This window comes from Orcinus orca, chromosome 3 (genome assembly GCF_937001465.1).
Source record: "Orcinus orca chromosome 3, mOrcOrc1.1, whole genome shotgun sequence".
Taxonomy (NCBI): domain Eukaryota; kingdom Metazoa; phylum Chordata; class Mammalia; order Artiodactyla; family Delphinidae; genus Orcinus; species Orcinus orca.
In genome coordinates, this window is record NC_064561.1 from 173,624,923 (window position 1) to 173,647,024 (window position 22,102).

General features: G+C 39.2%; 1 protein-coding gene across 1 annotated transcript in view; it reads left to right on the forward strand.

Annotated features, from left to right (window-relative positions):
- DNAH5 (dynein axonemal heavy chain 5) overlaps positions 1-22,102 on the forward strand; it is a 376,240-nt gene that overhangs the window by 320,453 nt on the left and 33,685 nt on the right. The window contains exons 62-69 of the mRNA XM_033436578.2: positions 1,262-1,441; positions 4,603-4,740; positions 8,945-9,080; positions 9,657-9,973; positions 11,124-11,279; positions 12,167-12,349; positions 20,364-20,607; positions 21,616-21,730. Of these exons, the coding sequence (XP_033292469.2) occupies positions 1,262-1,441; positions 4,603-4,740; positions 8,945-9,080; positions 9,657-9,973; positions 11,124-11,279; positions 12,167-12,349; positions 20,364-20,607; positions 21,616-21,730 (1,469 nt within the window). The remainder of the gene's footprint in view (positions 1-1,261; positions 1,442-4,602; positions 4,741-8,944; positions 9,081-9,656; positions 9,974-11,123; positions 11,280-12,166; positions 12,350-20,363; positions 20,608-21,615; positions 21,731-22,102) is intronic.

Consider the following 22,102-nt stretch of genomic DNA (forward strand, 5'->3'; position numbering starts at 1 on the left):
ATTTATCAATATTTTCCTTACAGTGCTTTCTGTGTTCTGTTTAGGAAATCTTTGCCCATCTCTAAGGCAGAATAAATGCTTCTGTGTTTTCTTCTGGCAGTTATATTGTTTTATCTTTAATATTTAGATCTTGAGACAACTAACTGGGAATACCCATCCCCCATCCATAACCCAAGCAGTAACTTCAGCACTGTCTTTCATTCAGTTTTTAATTTATCATTGCCCAAGTGGCTGCTATGGCCAGAGCATCTTGTGAGGCGCCTTACAGCAGCTATAACACCAAATAGCTTCTGAAACCAGTGGGCCATACAGACTCATTTCAGATAATTAAAATATAAGCCTCTGTGATGTAAGGGCCACCATGAAGGAATAACATGCTTTTGATTGGATAGGAGGTAGTGATTAATCAGACTGAGTGTGTGGAATGGCAGTGGTCCTTGGGTGGGGGGGAGCTTAAAAAGTGTCCACTGAAAAATGTGCTGTGGAATTGCACTTGCCTTATATACCTGGTGCAAAGCCACTGCTCTTGGAAGCAACCTTGCTATTTGCCTTTTGTCACCACCATCCTTCTGTTGTTCCCAGATATTCTTCTGGCTTCACTATTTTTCAAGTCTCATAAAAGAAACTTGCATTTAAAGAGGTCTGGATGAAAGTGTGTTTTGCTCTGTGTTATGTATGTTCTGTGAAGGCTTATTTCTCTGAATTATTTAGGTGCTAAATTTCTTTCTACTTGGAAAATATTTAATTATCCTCGGTTAGATGATCAAACACCACTTTTCAAAGATCCAATTTCATTGTTTGGTCAGTCTTCTCTCTTAATACAGGAAGGCCCTCATAATCAATTTCTGCTACTATTTTAAAATTTTATCCCTCCAGAAAAGAACAATTATCTCATAATCTTGATAGTTCTATGATTAAAAGTTAATTCATCACCCTGAAGGTCTAATGTCCAAATTATTTTCTTCACATTTCAGGTGAGTTTAATAGAACCTCCCTCTGAATGCATTAAGCATTTGGTTACTGCTAAATATTTATGTCTAAATATATATGCTTTACATTTTTATATACAATGCTAAATATATGTACCATTTCATATGCCTAAATAGATATGATTTTTGCCTAATAACCTGAAATATCAACAAAATATGGGATCATTCATCCATTCTTGGTTTTAACAGTTTCAGTGGCGTTGTGAGCATAATATGATTATGACTTCATGGAAAGAGGTATTTTGACTTTATTTTACTCCATTCTTCCATAGCAATTCCCCAAAGACACAATCAATGAAGAAGTGATAGAATTTTTGAATCCTTACTTTGAGATGGCAGACTACAACATCGAAACTGCTAAACGTGTATGTGGGAATGTAGCGGGGCTTTGTTCCTGGACCAAGGCCATGGCTTCCTTCTTTTCTATAAACAGAGAGGTGTTGCCCCTGAAGGTAAGCCTCCTCGGTGGAACTGCAGGACATGTGCCGGCAGGGGGGTCTTTGAGTCAACTGGGCTTGTCTTTCATGCAACACAGAAGCCTCAGGTTTTATTGTACCCAAGTCCACAGGGAGAGCTAGCGATAGACAGGCTGAGCATAGGATGTTTCTTTCTTCTCTGTAATCCAGCTCCAATTGGTATTGTCTGAGCCTTAAGCATGGACTCTCTACAAGGGTACTAAGTCCATTGTGGGCTGCTGAACACTTTTTTCCCCCACAATGTCAACTTGAAAAAAAGAAACACAGGAAACTCTAGCATAGGATCCACCAACAATGTCCAAGATCTCCTGCCAGGGACTCAGGTGAATGAGGCAGGGTGGACACAGTCACTGGTGTCTGGTCTTGGCTGCAGGGACAACATAGTATTTATTCCCTCTCCCTCTCTTGTCCCTCAGGAAAGAAACTGAATATCATCCTTTATTTAAAATGATTTGAGAGCATACCAGTGTTTCCCTTTGAGTAATTGCATTTCTCAGCTTCATTTGTCCACATCCCCCCAGCATTCAGTGACACTCAGTCTTTAGCAGATGGAGAGGCAAGTACCTGTCTTGAAAATGAAATACTGATGCCTCAGAACTCATACGTATGGCTTTGTTGATTATTTTGCTTTTTGTAAGTCTGATCTTACTCAACCATCAACTAAAATCCACGTACACTTATAAACTACCCAAGGAACTTAATAATCACGCTGAAAATAATCAAGAATGAAAAGAACATAGGGATCCAGTTGCAAGTCCCATTTTATTTTCTCATTGTTCCCATATCAGGGCCATTTATTCAGTGGTGGAGGCCCTTGGGGTCCAAGGGCAACTTAAAAGAGAAGGGATTCATTTGGCTCAGAGATTTTTAGAGCAAATAGTTGATGTCATCCTGTTGGGCATTGCGGATTTGGGGACCAATGGAGACTCCAACATAGCTCACAATCGGACATTCTGATATTGACTGAATTATAACAACCATATCCAGTGAAAAGTACAGGGCGTCCTTTGCAAATATTTCCAGTGGGTAAGCATACATAAGTGTCTTTAAGGGAATTACAGTCGAATTCACAATGGGGAGTTTTTATTTTGTTGCAGTTGCTTTAAATAAAATGAGCTGAAACCAGTACAAAATAATGGATGCTCTGAACAAGGCTTACATAAGAATGATGACATCTCCTCCCTTACATTCTGTACGTTTCAGGCTCCACCCAGTCCCAGGACAACATAGGTCCTACAGTAGGAAGTGAAGGGAACACAGGCAGGAGGGGGGACCTTTTACTTGTACCTGGAACCTATGCTTCTCTTCTGAGAAGCCTGTTCTGGGAGTGCCCCCTATGTCCTTAGGAGCATCCAGCATCTGGGAGTCTTCAGTTTGTCAGGTCTCTCCTAATTGCCATTGTCAGAAAAATAAATGTAGCTTTGTAGATGCTACACATTCACTGCTTAGAGGGAAGTAGAAGACAAAGAAAGGGCGGGTTATCATCGGCAGCTCTGCTCAATATATTAAGAAATACAGACCAAGAGCTCTAACTTCACTTATTCCTGGAGGGGCTTCACTTGCGGACTCCTGCTTTCCAAGTAAAGAGGGATTGAGGACACTCCTTAAACTCCTATGGGAACCTCTTCACCACTAATTAGCGAAGGAGACTCTTCTTTCATCTTACAATTCCTATAGATGGGCCAAGTGACTTCTAGTAGTGAGTAAACTTAAACAAATTTAATTATAAGAGTAGCAATTTAGATTCTATTCAATTTCATTCATATGAGATTTCTCCTTGGACACTCTTTGAAAACCAGTAAATGTTAGTTTACATAAGCAAAACATAACAACAGTAGAGTCTTAAATATTGAACATGGATAATAAAAATAATAATATCTATTGTATTATTTAATCAAACTCTTGTTATATGCCAGGTCCCAGGCTTGGGTTTTTACATATGTTATTTTATGTAACACACACACACACACACACACACACACACACACACACACACTCACAAATCCTAGGAGGTAGTTTTTCAATATCTTAATGGAGAAACTGAGGCTTGCAGAGTTTAAGTAATCTTAATAGAGTCCTATGGCTTCTAAGGTGAGCAGCTGGATTTGAAAGATTTTATACCCTTTGATTAGTAGCTTTTGAGAGTTTCATTAAAAAATTCATATTATTATTATTTTTATTGGAGTATAATTGCTTTACAATGTTGTGTTAGCTTCTCCTGTAGCATGAAGTGAATAAGCTATATGTATATATATATATATCCCCCTCCCTCTTGAGTAAAGTCCTAGAAAATATTCAAGATCTTTGGGGCTGCAGTAGTTTGACATTAGTGGGTTACTTTAGTAAGACTTAAAGGGAGAACATTGATTTCAAATTTTTTTTGAAAGGATTTTAATTCCATGGACTATTTTCTACACCTCATCTTTTTCCAATATTGCTTTGATTATGTCTTTTGAGTCTTTTTTAGTAGCTTCCTAAAAGCAAATATTATTATTTGGTCACAGCTCAAGTATCTGTTCTTTTCTGGATGGCAAGCAATATATGCAAATGACAGGCATGCTATCAAGTCCATCACCACCCATAAAACCTAGATCTTTATATTCAGTGGTTAATCATGTTTCATCCTTTGTCTTGTTTTAACATCCTCATTAACAGTGATGAGCCCTGCTAGGCAGATGGTTCTAAATATTCAGATTTTTTTTCTACAACTCAGTATTAAAATGTTCTGTGATTTGCCTATATACATTTAATATTACAATGTTTTGATTTAGGGATTGGCAAACTATGGTCCACAGGCTAAGTCTAACCCACCACCTGTATTTGTGTGGCTCGTGAAATTTTAAATTAAGTACCTGAACAATAGTCTTGATTTTGCCTCTTGGCCCCAAAAGCCTAAAATATTTACTCTCTGGCACTTTACGGAAAAAATTTGCTGACTCTCTTCTAATGAATTATAAGTTTCTGCTTACAGACATGTCAAGTTCACATTAAGGTTTGTTCCTCACCATGCAATTTGAGAGGAGTCTAGGGGCGGATCAAAGAACAGGTGTAACATGTGGCTGCTGAGCTCTCAGACTCTGACATGCTGGGTGTTCGGTTTGCTGCCCATCTCTTCACCCTGTGTGTGTCCCGTGCAGGCCAACCTGGTGGTGCAGGAGAATCGCTACGTGTTGGCCATGCAGGATCTGCAGAAGGCCCAAGCTGAGCTGGACGACAGGCAAGCCGAGCTGGATGTGGTGCAGGCCGAGTATGAACAGGCCATGACCGAAAAGCAGGTCACTGTCTTCTTGCCGTAGGGGTTTGGGGCGGGTGGTGACGTCACAGGCCCTCCTGGCTGTGGTCAGCCCTTCATTCCTCTCCTGCTTTCTCTCTCCAAGGGTTTGGTTTCCAGCAGAGATTCATTTAATTGATATACGATACAATACACATATTCATACATACACACACAGCACATACTCCCTCGCTAAGCCCTGGAGTTTGTTTCTAACGGACACCGAGAGGACCTTTGGTGAGAGGTCAGGATATTCAGCCAAAACAGAAGTTACTGCTGGAAGACGCATGTTCTGAGTTTCCTTATTAACGGTGAGGATAACAGCATCCTGTGCAGCATTTTTAACATATTTTTCAAATCATGTCCTCCCACTTTATCTCATTTAATATTGGAAAGAGTCTTTCAAGGTAGGCAGGGTAGATATTTTTATTTTACTCTCTTTTTTTTTTTTTTTAGATGTTGGGGGTAGGAGTTTATTAATTAATTAATTTATTTTTGCCGTGTTGGGTCTTCGTTTCTGTGCGAGGGCTTTCTCTAGTTGTGGCAAGCGGGGGCCACTCTTTATCGCGGTGTGTGGGCCTCTCACTATCACGGCCTCTCTTGTTGCGGAGCACAGGCTCCAGATGCGCACGCTCAGTAGTTGTGGCTCATGGGCCTAGTTGCTCCGCGGCATGTGGGATCTTCTCAGACCAGGGCTCGAACCCGTGTCCCCTCTATTAGCAGGCAGATTCTCAACCACTGTGCCACCAGGGAAGCCCTATTTTACTCTCATTTTACAGAAAGGAACTTAGGCCCAGAGAGGACAAGAGGAGGACTCCCAGGCATGGGCATTGGTCATAGGGCTGGATTAGACCTTGATCTTCTGATGTCTACTCGGGTCTTTCTGCTGGACCAACGTGCCTGACCACGTGGCTGTGTCCCAGTGACAATGACCACCTACAGCCTTCTCAACCTATGCATGTTTGTAGCTTTAGCACGTTTCAGAATCAAGGCTCGTATATTTCCTCTCCACTGGGCAGCAAGCTCTTTAGTTGATTTATACTCAGTCCGGCTCCACTGGGGCCTCCTTCCTTCTGGTAATAGAGGCAGATTTAACATAAACCTAATGTAGCTTCAGTTTTCTGGCCCCTCACTTGCACAGGCCCCATGAATGCTGGGGTGACTGGGAGTTGTAGAGAGTTCTGTGGGGAGGGGAAACCAGATTATGCTTGACAAGCATTTGTGTGTAAGCATTCAGATAAAATACCTGGAGATCCCAGGGGAAAGGTACCTGAATTTCTCATTATCAGGACTTTGTAGTGATTTCTTTCCCCAATTCTCATTACATGTTCACTTTGGTATTTTGTATTTGTAAAAATTCTTTAATGATTTTTTTAAAGTGATCTCCAGCTTAGATAAGCATCTGGCCTCACAAAGTCTGTATCTGCCTCTGAGAAAACCTGTGCTTGATAAATAAGAGCTAGATTCTCTCTGTTCTTTCCTCGATGATTATACGGAGCCCACCTCTGCCTCTTCTCAGCCCTCACTCAGCTGGATTGAGATTCCTGCTCTGTTAGTCTGTTCCCTTATAGGGGTCCCAATGAGGGAATTTAGATAAACATTTCAGTTTCACTATATACAAGATATATGGTATTTCCTCTTAAAGATAAGCCTCCTGAAAACAACATAAGAGCTTTTCAGAAATTTTAGAGAAGTAATTATATATCACCTATTTGGGTTTGTTATTTATGTTCTATGAAATTTACTACCATAATATGAAGAGAAAATTAACTTTGCAATTTGAGCGTCTACTTTAGAAACTGTGAGGAAGACACCTTAATTTCTACCATTTAGACACTCACTTATATCAGGAAGCACTACTACATACCGTAAAAATATTTTTACAGCCTCATTTTATTATGGTTCAGTTTGAACAATTTTGCATTAGTTCGCTCAATAAGCTTTTTTGTTTCCGAATATCCACTATTTGTTAGGTAAGCAATTATAGGGACCACATAAGAATGGCTACTATAAAGGTGTGGCTCTAACTTTAAAACTTGGAGCTCAACAAATGTCAAATGTTTTTCATTAAGAAAACAAAATCTGGCTGTGTGCCCACCTGCTCCCAACATGTTGGAGTGAACTTGACCTTTAGTCATTGTGTTGCTCCTTCTTTCTCTATGGGGCTCCGTGAAGAGTCCAGGGAGTTACAGACTACAGGGGCCAGGGGAGGGCTCTCAAGTCTACAGCTCATGGTCACCCCTGGCAACCTCACCACCAGGTCTGTGCAGTCCCTGGAGGGGTGTGTGTCCTGCTGCTCTGTGCACAGGGCAGTCAGTGCCTTTGCAGAGGGTCCGCTTCCACAGGGCCTCTGGGTGGCTAGTCAGACTCTGGGGCACTAGGAGAGAGAGGGCCGGGGGCACTACCCATGGAACGCAAGGAATTCTGCACACTCCCCTAGCCAGGCTTGGAGGGAAAATCTGCTTTTCAGTCCTGTGTGCTCATTTGCTTCTCTCCCATCCTCCATTTCCCAATCCCCTAAAGGAGCCTGGGTTTCCAGAAAGCAACAGCCAGGAGGGGAGGGGTTGGCCATTTTTTTATTTGGCCACATGGCAGTGGGGACGGGGAACTTAGGGAGGATAACGTATTAAAAATATCTGTCATGTGAAAAGTTTGTTTTAAAGGTAGGCAGAAATAAATGATGTCGTATTATACTTCCAGCTGACATCTTTCTTCTTGGGGAGAAACAAACAAACAAATATGGATGGTGTCGATGTGTGGGTACATCTCTCAGCTGGGATTTTGGGTTTTCTGCATTAACTCTAGTGGGAAGGAAAACAGAGCAGACTAGAACAAACTGGAACAAATATCTTGCTTCTGAAAAACACTGTATCGTGTTATTATTACAACAGCAATTCATGTTCCTTATAGAAAATACACATAGGTAACCCTGGAGCTGAAGCCTAAAAATATTTTACTCTTTATCATTTCATATCTGCACATATGCCTGATTTACATATATTTAAAATCCATGTAAAATTGTAGCAGATAATTGAGTACATACTGCTTTATAAATTGAATTTTTAGCTAATGACTGTTTTTCTTTAACTTAATGATTATTTTTCTTAATGATTATATTTTTAATGGCTTCAGAGCATTCTTGTTCACAATATACCATAATCTATGTAAATTATCCTCTATTGTTAGACATTTAGCGTATATATGCCATATGTACATTATATAAATATATATAAATATTATACGTGAACTTCCAGTGACTGATCACATAGCCAAATCTTTAGCCATATCCATTATTGTACCATAAGTATACATTTTTACAAATAGAATTAGCAGCTGTCTTTTCAACATAGAGAAATGGAACCATTTGTTTTTTGTTTTTTTTTTGCGGTACGCGGGCCTCTCACTGCTGTGGCCTCTCCCATTGCGGAACACAGGCTCCGGACGCGCAGGCTCAGCGGCCATGGCCCACGGGCCCAGCTGCTCCGTGGCATGTGGGATCCTCCCGGACCGGGGCACGAACCCGCGTCCCCTGCATCGGCAGGCGGACTCTCAACCACTGCACCACCTGGGAAGCCCCTGGAGCCATTTGTTATTAAGAACAAAGCCCTGAGTGCAATAGTGTGTGGAAGTCCGGTTAAAGGTCTTTTACTGACACAAGAACAGCAGAGAGGGACCTACTAAGTCAGTGTGGCCAGCATTTGTGAATGCTTCAGGACTCCACAACCTGAAGACAATCTAAAGTTTCACCTAAAGTAAAAGGAGATGTGCAGTTAGGCAAAGCAGTACTGATGCTAGAACTTTAACATGAGAAATATTCCTCATTTTTAAGTAGGGATATGTATTTCTTTACATTTTGTTGTGCTATGTGATATTAGCATGTATGTTGATACTTTATTTCTAATTTTTTGATACGAACATCATAAATGATGCAAATCTCCATTGTTTCTCAGTTTATTAACATCTGGGGAGGGTTTGCCCATTGCCTCAGGGTCCCTCCTGAGGAATCCATCTATGTTCCATAGATAGGGCTTAAGACACAGGCTGGGCTGAGACAGACCCACAGAAATGGAATCTAACGCTTCCTGTGGAATAAGTGGCTCACATATCTCAGAAAGGAAGATAACATATGATGTTTTAAAATTATGTTTTTGAGCTCCAGGATACATATATCTGAACAAAGGTTTTCTTCTGGTTCTATCTGTTTTTAGACCTTGCTTGAAGATGCAGAGAGGTGCAGACATAAAATGCAGACCGCTTCCGCGCTGATCGGGGGACTGGCAGGGGAAAAAGAAAGATGGACAGAGCAGAGCAAGGAGTTTGCTGCACAAACTAAAAGACTTGTAGGTATGTAATTCCTTTATTAATGAGATTACGTGTTGACTATGATAGAGAGTGAGCAACTTAAGTTTTAATCAGAATACCCATCAGCACTCTATTACTTCAAATTTCTCTGTGTGTGTGTGTGTGTGTGTGTGTGTGTGTGTGTCCAGCTATTTCAAAAGGATGAATATTGGTCTGGCATTTAGGCAATGCTTATTAGATTTCAACCTCTTATTATCAGGTCATTTTTGAATTCTCCCACGAGTGAATGGCCATATCGATCAAGGTCACTTAGAACGGAGGCTCTGTCTTCTGAGGTTTTGGTGTATCTCTTAAACTCAGAAATCATCCTCTCATATCCAACAAGAGTCAACATAATCTGGTGCGTGACTACTAGCAGCTATTACTTGGTGGACCATGTGGACTCATTAACAATGAACTAAGCTACGGCTATTCACAAGACACAGCAACTTGTGGTTACAATTTGGTTTCTGAAATTTCGTTTGAAAGAATGGTTGTCTTTTTTTTCATTTCTAACATTCTGCAGAATTACAGGGCTGATCACAGAGTATTTCAGTGATGTTTCGTTTTCCGTTTTAGGGGATGTGTTGTTGGCTACAGCTTTCCTATCTTATTCTGGTCCGTTTAACCAAGAATTTCGCAATTTGCTGTTAAATGACTGGCAGAAGGAAATGAAAGCCCGGAAAATTCCATTTGGAGACAATCTAAATCTCAATGAGATGTTGATTGATGCTCCTACCATTAGTGAATGGAACCTCCAAGGCCTGCCAAACGATGACCTGTCCATTCAGAATGGAATTATTGTCACAAAGGCATCTCGCTACCCTTTGTTAATAGATCCACAGACTCAAGGGAAGATCTGGGTTAAAAATAAAGAAAACCAAAATGAACTCCAGGTAATCTGGGTTTGAGTCTATTTATGCTACTAATCAATTTTAGTGACCCAGATCAACAAGTATCTGAGAATAAAGAAATATTTCATATTTAGAAATAATTTTATTATTAATATTTAGATATTAGTATTTAGAAATGATTTCTAAAAATTGCATTATTTGCATTCTTGTTGATCTCTCCAATGCTATCTTTCAAAGGTTTCAGACTCCCTTCTGTTAGGTCCTAGGGCCCTCATTCATAAACAGAGCAGGGTGGAGCTATATCACACTAAGTATACAGCACTTTATAAAGACACTTCATAATTATTCCAATGATTATTTGTCACAAATATGGTGGTGGTGAGGAAAAGGCAACATTGCCATACAACCTTTACTTGCTTGTCAGTAAAAGGGAATGATGCAGTCAAATGCTCTGGAGCCTCCTTAAAAAACTAAAAATAGAGCTACCATATGATCCTGCAATCCCACTCCTGGGCATATATCTGGAGAAAACCATAATTCAAAAAGGTACATGCACCCCAATGTTCATTGCAGCACTGTTTACAATAGCTCAGACATGGAAGCAACCTAAATGTCCATCAACAGAGGAATGGATAAAGAAGATGTATATTTACACAGTGGAATATTACTCAGCCATAAAAAAGAATGAAATAATGCTATTTGCAGCAACATGGCTGGACCTGGAGATTATCATACAAAGTGAAGTAAGCCAGACAGAGAAAGACAAATATCATATGATATCACTTATATGTGGAATGTAAAAAAAAAATGATACAAATGAAGTTATATACAAAACAGAAACAGGCTCACAGACATAGAAAACAAACTTATGGTTACCAAAGGGGAAAAGTGGGGGAGATGGATAAATTAGAAGTTTAGGATTGACATAAACCCACTACTATATATAAAATAGATAACCAACAAGGACCTACTGTAGAGCACAGGTAGCTATACTCAACATTTTGTAATAACCTATAAGAGGAAAGAATCTGAAAAAAATTATGTATAACTGAATCACTTTGCTGTACACCTGAAACTAACACAACATTGTAAATCAACTATACTTCAATTAAAAAAAATAAATAAGGGATTGATGGTTTGCTAAAGTGAAGAATGGAAACAGTTTAGAGCAGCATTTCGATCTTCTTTCTAGATCACATCTCTAAATCACAAGTACTTCAGAAACCACCTAGAGGACAGTCTTTCTCTTGGAAGGCCCTTGCTTATCGAAGATGTTGCGGAGGAACTAGATCCAGCCCTGGATAATGTTCTGGAGAGAAACTTCATTAAGACCGGGTCTACCTTTAAGGTAGGTTAAACCTATAGATGACAATGTGCAGAATAATTACCATGAGGCCAGGTAAATGTGACATAGGTGACAGTTTCTCAATAGGCAGCAATTCAAATTTGAGGCATTTGCTTTTCTACGCTTCCTGAGTTGGGATCAAGAGCCGTCTTTATAGGAATATCTACTTCACTTGTATAATAAAGTCTGACTCCATTGTGATGTTTGACTTCGGACAGTTTTCAAGCCCTGTCGTGACCCTCTCCCCTTCCATCCCCAATGTGGGCAAGCTGATAAGAAAACGCAGGTCCACTCTCCTTTGGCACTGGTGGGAAGTTCAAATCATGCAGCTCTCTGCTCATGACCATGTCTGGGAAACTTCATCCCAGCCCCATTGGGTAACCACCATAAAACTCTAAAACAGCTTCCCCTCCCTACTCTCTCAAGTGAGGTTTTTTTTGGACCTGTTTGGGAGCCTACCCTAATATTTCCAGAAAGTCTCATGTGAATAATAAACATTTTCATATCTTTTTGTTACATGAGTGACATCATCAGTCTTGACTTCTGAACCAAATTTTGGATGGGGAACCCATCTCACTTCTGCAGTATGATCACAACAATTTTGGTGATAAATTCTCTATATATTGAATTAACTTCCTTCCTTCCCCCCTTCCCTCCCTCCCTCCCTCCCTCCCTCCCTCCCTCGCTTCCTTCCTCTCTTATTTCCATCCTTCTTTCCTTTCATCCTAGTGGCTTAAAGCCCTGTGAATGCCTAATGACCATTTCTTTTTTAGTATACAGATGATCTCTAGGTACACAGCTGTTAAAAGCAATACTGGATCCTATACAAAAAGCACACAGTAAGGTGTATCTCTGTTTTATGACTTTTAACTTTCTTTTTTATAAAAAAGGTGAAGGTCGGTGACAAAGAGGTAGATGTGATGGATGGCTTCAGACTCTACATTACCACCAAGCTGCCCAATCCAGCCTACACCCCTGAAATAAGTGCGCGGACCTCCATCATTGACTTCACTGTCACCATGAAAGGTCTAGAAGATCAATTACTGGGGAGAGTCATTCTCACAGAGAAGCAGGTGAGTGAAGTATGGCCCTACCGCTTTCTGCATTATGTTGCGATTTTTTCATTGACAAAAATGATATGATGAAAGTTGTAATAGGATTGAGTCTCCTCCTTTAATTCCTATGTTTCTTCCATTATTAATTTCCAAGTGTCTTAAATAACTACTAACCAATTATCTACCCAGTATGTTGCATCTGCATCACGTAAATCATATAGATCATCAATTGATTTTATATAGGGGACTGGTGTAACTATGAGACTATCAGTCTCAGTATCATTGTTCTGGATTTATATTACTTTATTTTTCTGAAGTTTGTTCAATTATTAATTCTAGTCACCTGTTGATTTTTTAGCTTTCTAGTACACATCTAGATTTTCTTTCATTCGATTCATTATTATGCTTTTGGAATATAAAATTAAAACGTTTTACTCAGATGACATGACATTGCCAATTCTTATTTGTTATGCAAGAGAGCTCTGTGTATGTTGTGAGAAGATAGAAGTTGGTGACACTAGGTTTCATTGTGCACCTTCTGAGGGCTACCGGATTCATTATGCTCTAAGCATAACTCCATATCTGTTTTCTCTCAATGAAAAATGGCCAGTAATTTATAACTTCTGTGTTCTGAGTCACCATTTTCTCCGGGGAACATCTGAGCCTTAAGGAAAGAAATCTGGAGGATTTTAATAGGACTGCTTTGGTGAAACTGCGTGAACTCTGAAAGTTGCTATTGATTTTTTTCCTGAGTTCGATGGCAATGTGGAGTTTGGTTTACTTTATACCTCCCTTCTACACTGACCTAAAGAGTTATTTAGGTTAAATCTCTTGGCAAAACCTTTGAAATCTGTCCCTCCCATTCTTTTTACCTTTTCTGTATGTCGTACCATGCTTGGCCTTCTGAGCCCTTCCTTATGTTTCTCTCTTTCTCTCTCTTTCTTCCCCTCTTCCTTTTTAATGAATCTTCTCTGTTTACTTTTTAATTTGTTGTACATAAATCATAGAGTTATACGGTTGGAAATTGCATTCAAAGCCTTTAATCCAACTTCATAAATTCACACGGTTGGTGACCTCAGTATGGCAGGAACCGATGCTAGCGTTCCTACCACAGACTGGCTGTTGAAGAAATAACATCCTTCCAAATATCTACTTGTTTATTTTTGAAATCTCAGTAGAGGTGGTTGAGGAAGTTTAGTGCTGCCACACCCTTATTTCAGGAAGGACAGGGGTTCTTGATCAACAGCATATCTGTGGAGCCGGGGCATCCCTGAGAGTCCTCGGGCAGTATCCATTGCCCGTACTGTAGGCTCTGCTTTCACCTGTAGTGCTGGCTTCAGGTAGATAAGGGGCTTTGATAGCACTTTGAATAATATCCTTGTCCTCGGCTTTCTTACGATTCAGCTGAGATGAATACAGTCTCCTTGGAAAAAAATAATTTGGCTTCCCAGATTTTTGGTTGCCACAAAACACAGCAACAACTCCAGGACTGAGCTGTAATTGTTGCAGCAGAGTTTTAAGATGAAGTATGGGGCACTGGAAGCTCACTGGAAGATTTTGAACAGCCTTGAAAAGCCAGTAATGGATCCCAGGCCAGGCTTTTTCTTACTTCCTGGGAAAGTTGGGTGCCTTCAGACATTATTCTCTTACCATCATCTCATTATCAGAATTTGTCCCAGTCTCAAAGGAATGATTCTCACAAAAGTGTGGTCAGAGTGACGTGACACTCATTCTGTTCTAATAGTCATTTTACCCTGAACCACGTTAGAATACAACACGTAACCTGTATTTTTTGTTTCTCTAAAGCAAAGTGAGCTGCTAGACTTATTTGTGATGGATTTTAAGTAGCCTCCTTTCTGCCAGCAGCTTTTCCTTTTGCAGCATCTTTTCTGCCCATCATGCTCCTGAATTTGCTCACTTTGCTGAATCTTTTCAGCCTGGGTGGTGGCAAGTGGGTCTGAGTTGGTCTCTGGTGCTTTCAGGGTATTTTTTTTTTTATCATCTAGTGACTCAGTTGAAAAGAGCCTATGTCTATGCCTATGGATACAGATCTAAAACGTTAAGTCCAAATTGTTTCTTTGACTTCAGCGACCTGGAAGTCTCTCTTACTATGATCACATCTTGGGTGATGGTAAAAATATCAATATGAAATGTTTTTGGGCCAAGGCGGGGGGGCTCTTGAAAGCTAGGAAGATCCCACAGATAGGAAGTTGATGTTGGAAAGCATCTAAGAAATTCCCTAAATGTAGAGAGCATTGAAACAAATGGTGAACATCTTCAGTCAGGATGAGTTATGCCTTCACTGGTCTGTTGATTCTTCTTGTGAAAGGCAGCTTGGAACAGTAACTTAGGATACAAGGGAAAGGCTACTCTTAGTTCTTTGAGTCCATAAATTCACCAGCTGTCCAGTGTTCTGGGAATACAGGCAGTGAGGAACCTTATTATCGTGCAGGATCTGGTCTCATGAATGCTCAGCTGTACAGCCTGAGCAGGTTTGTTTGTTTAAGAGACAAAGGGAAACCTCAGAGCCTATGAAAGCAAAAGGAAGGCAGATTTTTAACTGACTTTATACTTTTCTGTGTGCTTCAAGGCAGTCTTTTTAAATGCATGGGCTGTTCAAGTTCACATCAAGGTCATATTCAATTGTTCACCTGATGTACCTGTGAGTATATTTAGACGGCCTGCTGTTGTCATCAGAAGGTGATGTATCAAGACCATTTTAAATAGGCAGCAAACCAGTAGCCCTCCGGAAACTTTCCTTTAAAGAAACCTGGTCTCTTCGGGTCACCCTCACCTTGATCCTAGAGAATAAGAAAGAATCTCAAAGAAAACTATGTACTATTAGGAGAAAAATATTAATATCAATTAACAGCTTCTACTAGCCGCACAATACAAAGCCTCAAGTGTCATCCTTGTTCAGAATTTCGGATGAGCAAACAGGTGTATGATTTATTTCTTTTGGAGCTGGAAGGACCTAAACTTGGTGGAACTGACATGGGAAATAACTTAATAAAGACACTAAATAGACATTGTTATCACCATTGTTATTGGTGGTGGAGAAAAAATAAATCTGTTTCTGAGTTCAGTTGTTTAATCTTTCATTTTAATTACCAGTGCAAGGTACAGAGAGAAAGAATCTTTGGGAATAAAGCCTGGGTGATACGTTAAAAATGAGAACTGTGGAAGGCTGTCATCTATTTCCTTTTATTGATTCCAAAACTTTGGTTATAGTTGAAGTTTATGAACAGAAAGAATTTGAGTTTTCATTTGCATCCTTGTTGAGCCACTTAACTTTTGATCATGTAATTGATCAATAGTACATTTCATGAAGTTGTACTGAATCACTGATGTACTTTCTTATTCAATTCAGGGATACTTTTCACATTATCACAGTTTATATAAAATTTTTACGTTGTGGTCTTAATGTATAGAATATATAGCACAAATGTGTGTGTGTGTGTGCGTGTGTGCATGTGTGTGTGCTAAGAGATAATCCCTTTGGTGGGAAAAATGCTAATAGACAAAATTATTTTGATTAATTTTGCCCCTTCGTATTAATTTGTAAAAGAACTGTATTATGGAACTAAAGTTGTAGTTCAACAGAAATATGTTTAAATCTGTCATACAAATGAAAATATGCCTAAAACTTTATCCCATAGGTTTTCCATTTTTAAAACTCAAATGAAAAGCAAATAGCAATTGTTCTATTTTCTTTCAGAGGTATCTTTCTTTGCCCCATAACTATTGTTCTAGCTTACTGTTTGGCCACTGGTGTGCTATTTAATGAACAGTTTGCTTTTGGAATTCCAAATATTACTTTAGGTTGTAGTATTTACTTTAGAGTATATTATTTCATCAGTTTCAAACTATGGGGGAAATGTACTCCTTAGCCTTATTTTAATCCTTTGGGAATATAAGCATTTCTTTAAGTGACAATTTTATTTAATTAATGTTAACAATGACATTAAATTGACCATAATCAACTCAATAATGTTCAAGCTTTTACTTACTATCTTTAAAATCAGGAAAGGAATAGTTTGTACTTTATTGTATGTATTACTAGTAAGTATGTTTATTTTCTTAATAATGGTTTTCATAAGCACTGTGGAGGCATAATTTTAGTCTCAATCCTGTAGTTCTCAAGTGGAGATGAGATTGGAAATGTAGGTTGTAACAGGTTTTGCAAACTATGTTGAAAATTTTGGACCTTTCCAAATAGTAAAGGAAAGGTCTATGACTGGGAGCAGAGAAGGGGGTGATGGCAGAGCAAAAGATCAGTGGGGAGACCAGTTATGGTTAGTGTAGTCCCCCGAGCAGTAATTAAAGCCTACATTAGGGCAATTGCTATGTAATTGGAAAAAAATGGAGGAAGGCTTATGCAGGAAGGCTCAGTAAGACTTGGTGCAGATTTCGGATTTGATAGCCCATGGTCTCATCTCCAGCAGACATGAAAGCATGCATCCTTAGCATTGTAAGTGCAAGATTAGAAAGTTCTCCTTAAAAAAAATCCCTTTCAGCTCCTTTATTATGCTTTTACAATGATAGGTGAAATTCTAAAGTGTGATTTATTTTGTACCAACTTATAATTTTACTTTTCAAACTACTCATTTCCAAATAAATATTACAATGCATCTGAAAAATCCATGCTGGAAACGAGTGAAGGGAGGGGATAGAGAGAAGAGACGTCTTCTGAGCAGCTGTCATGATCCAGTCACTGGTTTGAGCTTCTTTGCTAATGATATTCTTACAATCACTCTCTGAGCTGTTTTTATGTCCATTTTGCAGATGAAGAAACTGAGGCTTATAGACTTGCATAACATGGCCAAGGTCATGCAGTTAATAAGTCCTGGGTGTTAGAATTTAAAGTGTCTTCCTGATGTCAAAATGCTCACTCTTCTCACTGTTTTACTTTCCTTCCCTTACCTGTCTTCATGTGCGGACTTTTATCAGGCTCACCTTTAAGAACTCAGAAACGATAATGAGAGTGTGTAAAATTTAAGAATATGGCAATAAAAATACTTGAATTCTTTCCATTTAATTTTATTATCACTTTGTTTCCTAGTGTAACCATATTGTGAGTGCATTTATTATAACTGCCATGGAAAGGAATTTTATCGTAACCATTGAATGTCACTTGTTTATACTAATTTCTACATTATCTCAAATACAAGATTATTATCTGGTAAATAAATGAATTAAAATGACCAGTAAGGATAGTGCCAACAAACACATGAAAGGATGCTCAACATCACTAATCATTAGAGAAATGCAAATCGCAACTACAATGAGGTATCACCTCACACCAGTTAGAATGGCCATTATCAAAAAATCTACAAACAATAAATGCTGGAGAGGGTGTGGAGAAAAGGGAACCCTCTTGCACTGTTGGTGGGAATGTAAATTGATACAGCCACTATGGAGAACAATATGGAGGTTCCTTAAAAAACTAAAAATAGAACTACCATATGACCCAGCAATCCCACTACTGGGCATATACCCTGAGAAAGCCATAATTCAAAAAGACACATGCACCCCAATGTTCATTGCAGCACTGTTTACAATAGCCAGGTCATGGAAGCAACCTAAGTGTCCATCAACAGATGAATGGATAAAGAAGATGTGGCACATATATACAATGGAATATTACTCAGCCATAAAAAGGAACGAAAGTGAGTTATTTGTAGTGAGGTGGATGGACCTAGAGTCTGTCATACAGAGTGAAGTAAGTCAGGTAGAGAAAAATACTGGATGCTAACACATTATATGGAATCTAAAAGAAAAAAAAATGGTTCTGAAGAACCTAGGGGCAGGACAGGAATAAAGATGCAGACGTAGAAAATGGACTTGATGACACCGGGAGGGGGAAGGGTAAGCTGGAACAAAGTGAGAGAGTGGCATGGACATATATGCACTTCCAAATGTAAAATATATAGCTAGTGGGACGCAGCTGCATAGCACAGGGAGGTCAGCTCGGTGCTTTGTGTCCACCTAGAGGGGTGGGATAGGGAGGGTGGGAGGGAGACGCAAGAGGGAGGGGATATGGGGATATATGTATATGTATAGCTGATTCACTTTGTTATGCAGCAGCAACTAACACAGCAATGTAAAGCAATTATTCTCCACTAAAGATGTTAAAAAAAATAAATAAAATGACCAGTAAGGAAGCTTTCAAATGTAACCAAATAACACATGGAAGCAAAGACAGTAAGAGCAGGTCTTAATTGCATTGCTGTATCTCAAAGAATTAAGAATTGATGCAAGTTTGAGCTTTTGTTTTGCTTAAAGAGGGAATTTTTCTTTTTTCTAGAATGTTCCAGGACCTGACTCACTGTGCTCAGAGCATGAGTTGGGAGCCTGGTAGGGTCCCACCCACCATAACTGTTCAACCAATGGTGATTAACTAGCTAGAACATACAGCAGATGCCAGTGCTCTTTGCTTTTTGCCTTCGTGCAGTTTTGCTACCATGACCTTTATTTTTAACTTCATGGTTTTTGTTACAAAGGGAGAATTTTCATGTCTGTATTTCTGGCACTACGACATGACTAGATTTTCTGGTACACTAATGTGTTTCAGTTTATCAGTTTGAAAAGGGGTATAGCATTTAATCATTCACCGGGCAATATTGAGAGCCTACTACGTATCGGACATTGTACTAAGAGATGGAGAATGTATCAATGAACCAAAAAATGCTTGCAGCATAACTATTAAGTAATTTATACGTTATTAGAAAGAAAGTAAATAATCACATAATTAATGAATAGTCCTATTATATTTTATATGATTTCATGTGATTCATCACTGCATATAACTTTAGATTTGTAGTTTTCTCGATAGGGGGTAGAATCTACAAAACCTGCTGAGCCATATCCAGGATACCTAACTGAGTATTTACCTTTCTGAAGCTGCTCTAGCAGTGTGAGCTTGGTATCACATGCCCAGGTACCCGCACACCTGGAAGTGCCGACAGTGCTCTCCTGTTCAAGTCACCTGCATTTAACCCTCGTTTCCCCATACTGTATTTACACTGAAATGTGCGTAACTTTAGTAATGCAGGTAAGCATAGGTACCTTGTCAATGGACACTATATTTAGAAAGCTTTTCAAGCAAACTTGCTAATGCATATCTTTCTCTTCCAATTTTAAATTCTATTTCCTCATTGTGTTTTCCTCTTTTGAATCTTTTATTAACTTCAAGTTAGAGTCTCTCATGAAACAATTTGACTTTCATGTACAATTTGACTTGGTGCTGGCAGCGTCTCCCAGCCTCTGGGTTTCCTGCTGCCCTTGGCTTGTTGAGTGTCATGGCTGTTTCCTCCTTCCCTCACCCTCACCAACCCCATCTTTTCTTTCCTTCTCTTTCACTGTCTCTCCCTCTCCAAACTACCAAAAGGAAGGAATAGCCAATAAGGGCAATAATCTTCCAAAGCCATTCTCTCCCCAGCTACCCATAAAAGCCTTTTAGGAAGGATTCAGAATGTCCCTTCTCTTGGAGAGGACAGCATCTATTCTTTTCAGGTCAAGATGATTTTTCAATTTAAATGTACCTGCGGTAGCAGCGCAGTTTGCTTGCCTAACTTTTGGACACTTGCTTGTCACAGAGTTGGATACTATTTCAACATACAAGTTGAGAATAATCACATTCAAACAACCATAGAGCTCTTTTAAACAAGAAACCAAACAGAGGTAAATGTTTTAATCTGAGACGCATATATTGTCTTCAAATAAATTTCAGTTTCAAAACAGGAGTAAATATGATCACAGAAGTCCCTTAAAAATGAGTTGACTTTAGGAAATAAATAGATGGTAAATAGTTAATACTGGTAATATTTTTAGCACATTTTACATTGTTTGCCACCAATTCTTCTTTCCTCCATTAATTCTCCTCCTCTAACTTTGATGTCCGTATTTCCTGCAGTCAAATATGATAACTACAGTACAGGAACTCGAGAGCAGCCCCATAGGTAAACTTTTTAAGGAATGGCCAAACCATAGGTGTTCATTAAGAAAAAAATATATTTATGCAAATTAACAGGAACTGGAGAAAGAAAGAACTCATCTCATGGAAGATGTAACTGCAAACAAGAGGAGAATGAAGGAGCTAGAAGATAATTTGCTTTACCATCTGACCAGTACCCAGGGGTCCCTGGTGGAAGATGAGAGTATCATCCTTGTGTTGAGTAACACCAAAAAGACAGCCGAGGAGGTGACCCAGAAGCTGGAAATTTCAGCTGAGACAGAAATTCAAATTAACTCAGCCCGGGAGGAATATAGACCTGGTGAGTTTGGTAATAAAAGACAAATGTCACAGGAAAATGAAGCGAGAAATGAGAATTAGAGAAATTGAAGTAAGGATGTTATGAAAACAACTATGCAACGTGGGGTGGCCATTTGTGTTGTGTGGCATTTCTTTAAATATTCAGTAAAATTGAGACGAAGAAATTTTATAATGGTGTAAATTTTCTAGGTGCTTATAATTCATGTTATTGGCAAATTCTTTAAGGTTCCTGTGAACTTATTTTTAAACCAGAAAGTAAAGAGGAGAATTATTAAAGACCTCCGACTACAAACTAGTGAAGTCTGAGGAATTTGTGCTGCATTTGTGGGCTGTTCACTAGTTGTTTATCATTTGGTAACAATAAGCCTGTATTTTGTTTGTAGTCCTGTAGAGTTCCCATGAGTCCAGGTAGTTCTCTGGTCTCATGGGAACTCTTCAACCTTATCCACAGATCAGCAAATCAGTGTTGTTCATGGGTTATAAAGGGAACCTGCTAAAAGAATTCAATTTCCTTTAGTAATTTATCATGCCTTTTGGAAAAATAATTGAAACAATATCTACTGGTGGAGAGTCAGGAGTGTCATCTTTGCGATGCCTTGGCTTACCACCTTGAGGCCAAGTTTAGTCAGGGCTTCCTCACGGAGCTTAAGAATGAGGTCCTTAACAATGCCTACCCAGTTTGCCGGATGTTACAATACAATCCATGCTGTCCCACTGTTTGTCTTTTCTACCTATGAAAGAGTGTAATAAAATTTATTTGTAAGGAATCTAGAGATTCTAAAACAGAAAGTATCATTTAATGAACCCAAATAGCAGACTACTTGTTCAAAGCTTACAAAGAAGAATTAAATATATATGATGACATTGCTCTAGACTCCCATTGTTGGTAGATAGTCATTACTAAGACGTACAAATAAAACTTGTTTCATTTAGCATTTAGACTGATCTGTGCATGGGTCATTTATTTTCTGCACTTGTAGCAAGTGCATCGTTGCTCTTTGTCTTTTAGTTGCTACTCGGGGCAGCATCCTCTACTTCCTCATCACGGAAATGTGCCTGGTTAGTGAGATGTATCAGACTTCGCTCCGCCAGTTTCTTGGCTTGTTTGACCTTTCCTTGGCCAGGTACGTCTGTACTCAGGAAGCCAAGCTGAATTCTGTATCTGTGGGTTAGAACGGTGACATTACATTGATAACTTATTTTCCCTTTGCAACTAAGCTGCTTCTTTTTCTTTAAATCTAAGTTGAGTGTAATTACCAGTGTGTTAACAAATCATTCTCATTTGTCATTTTATGCTTAGAGAAAGCTCTACCAACTATTCATCCACTGATCGATTCCTTTGGTTTCCCCAAGTTTCTGTTAAACAAGAAAATTCCCCAGACATTGTTGTGAGTGATAATACTCCGCAGGTAAAATTGATTCAGACAACATGGGGGATTCTGTTATTTCATGTGGAGAGAGTGCTTGTTATTTTAGATTTAGGAGGCTTACTCTTG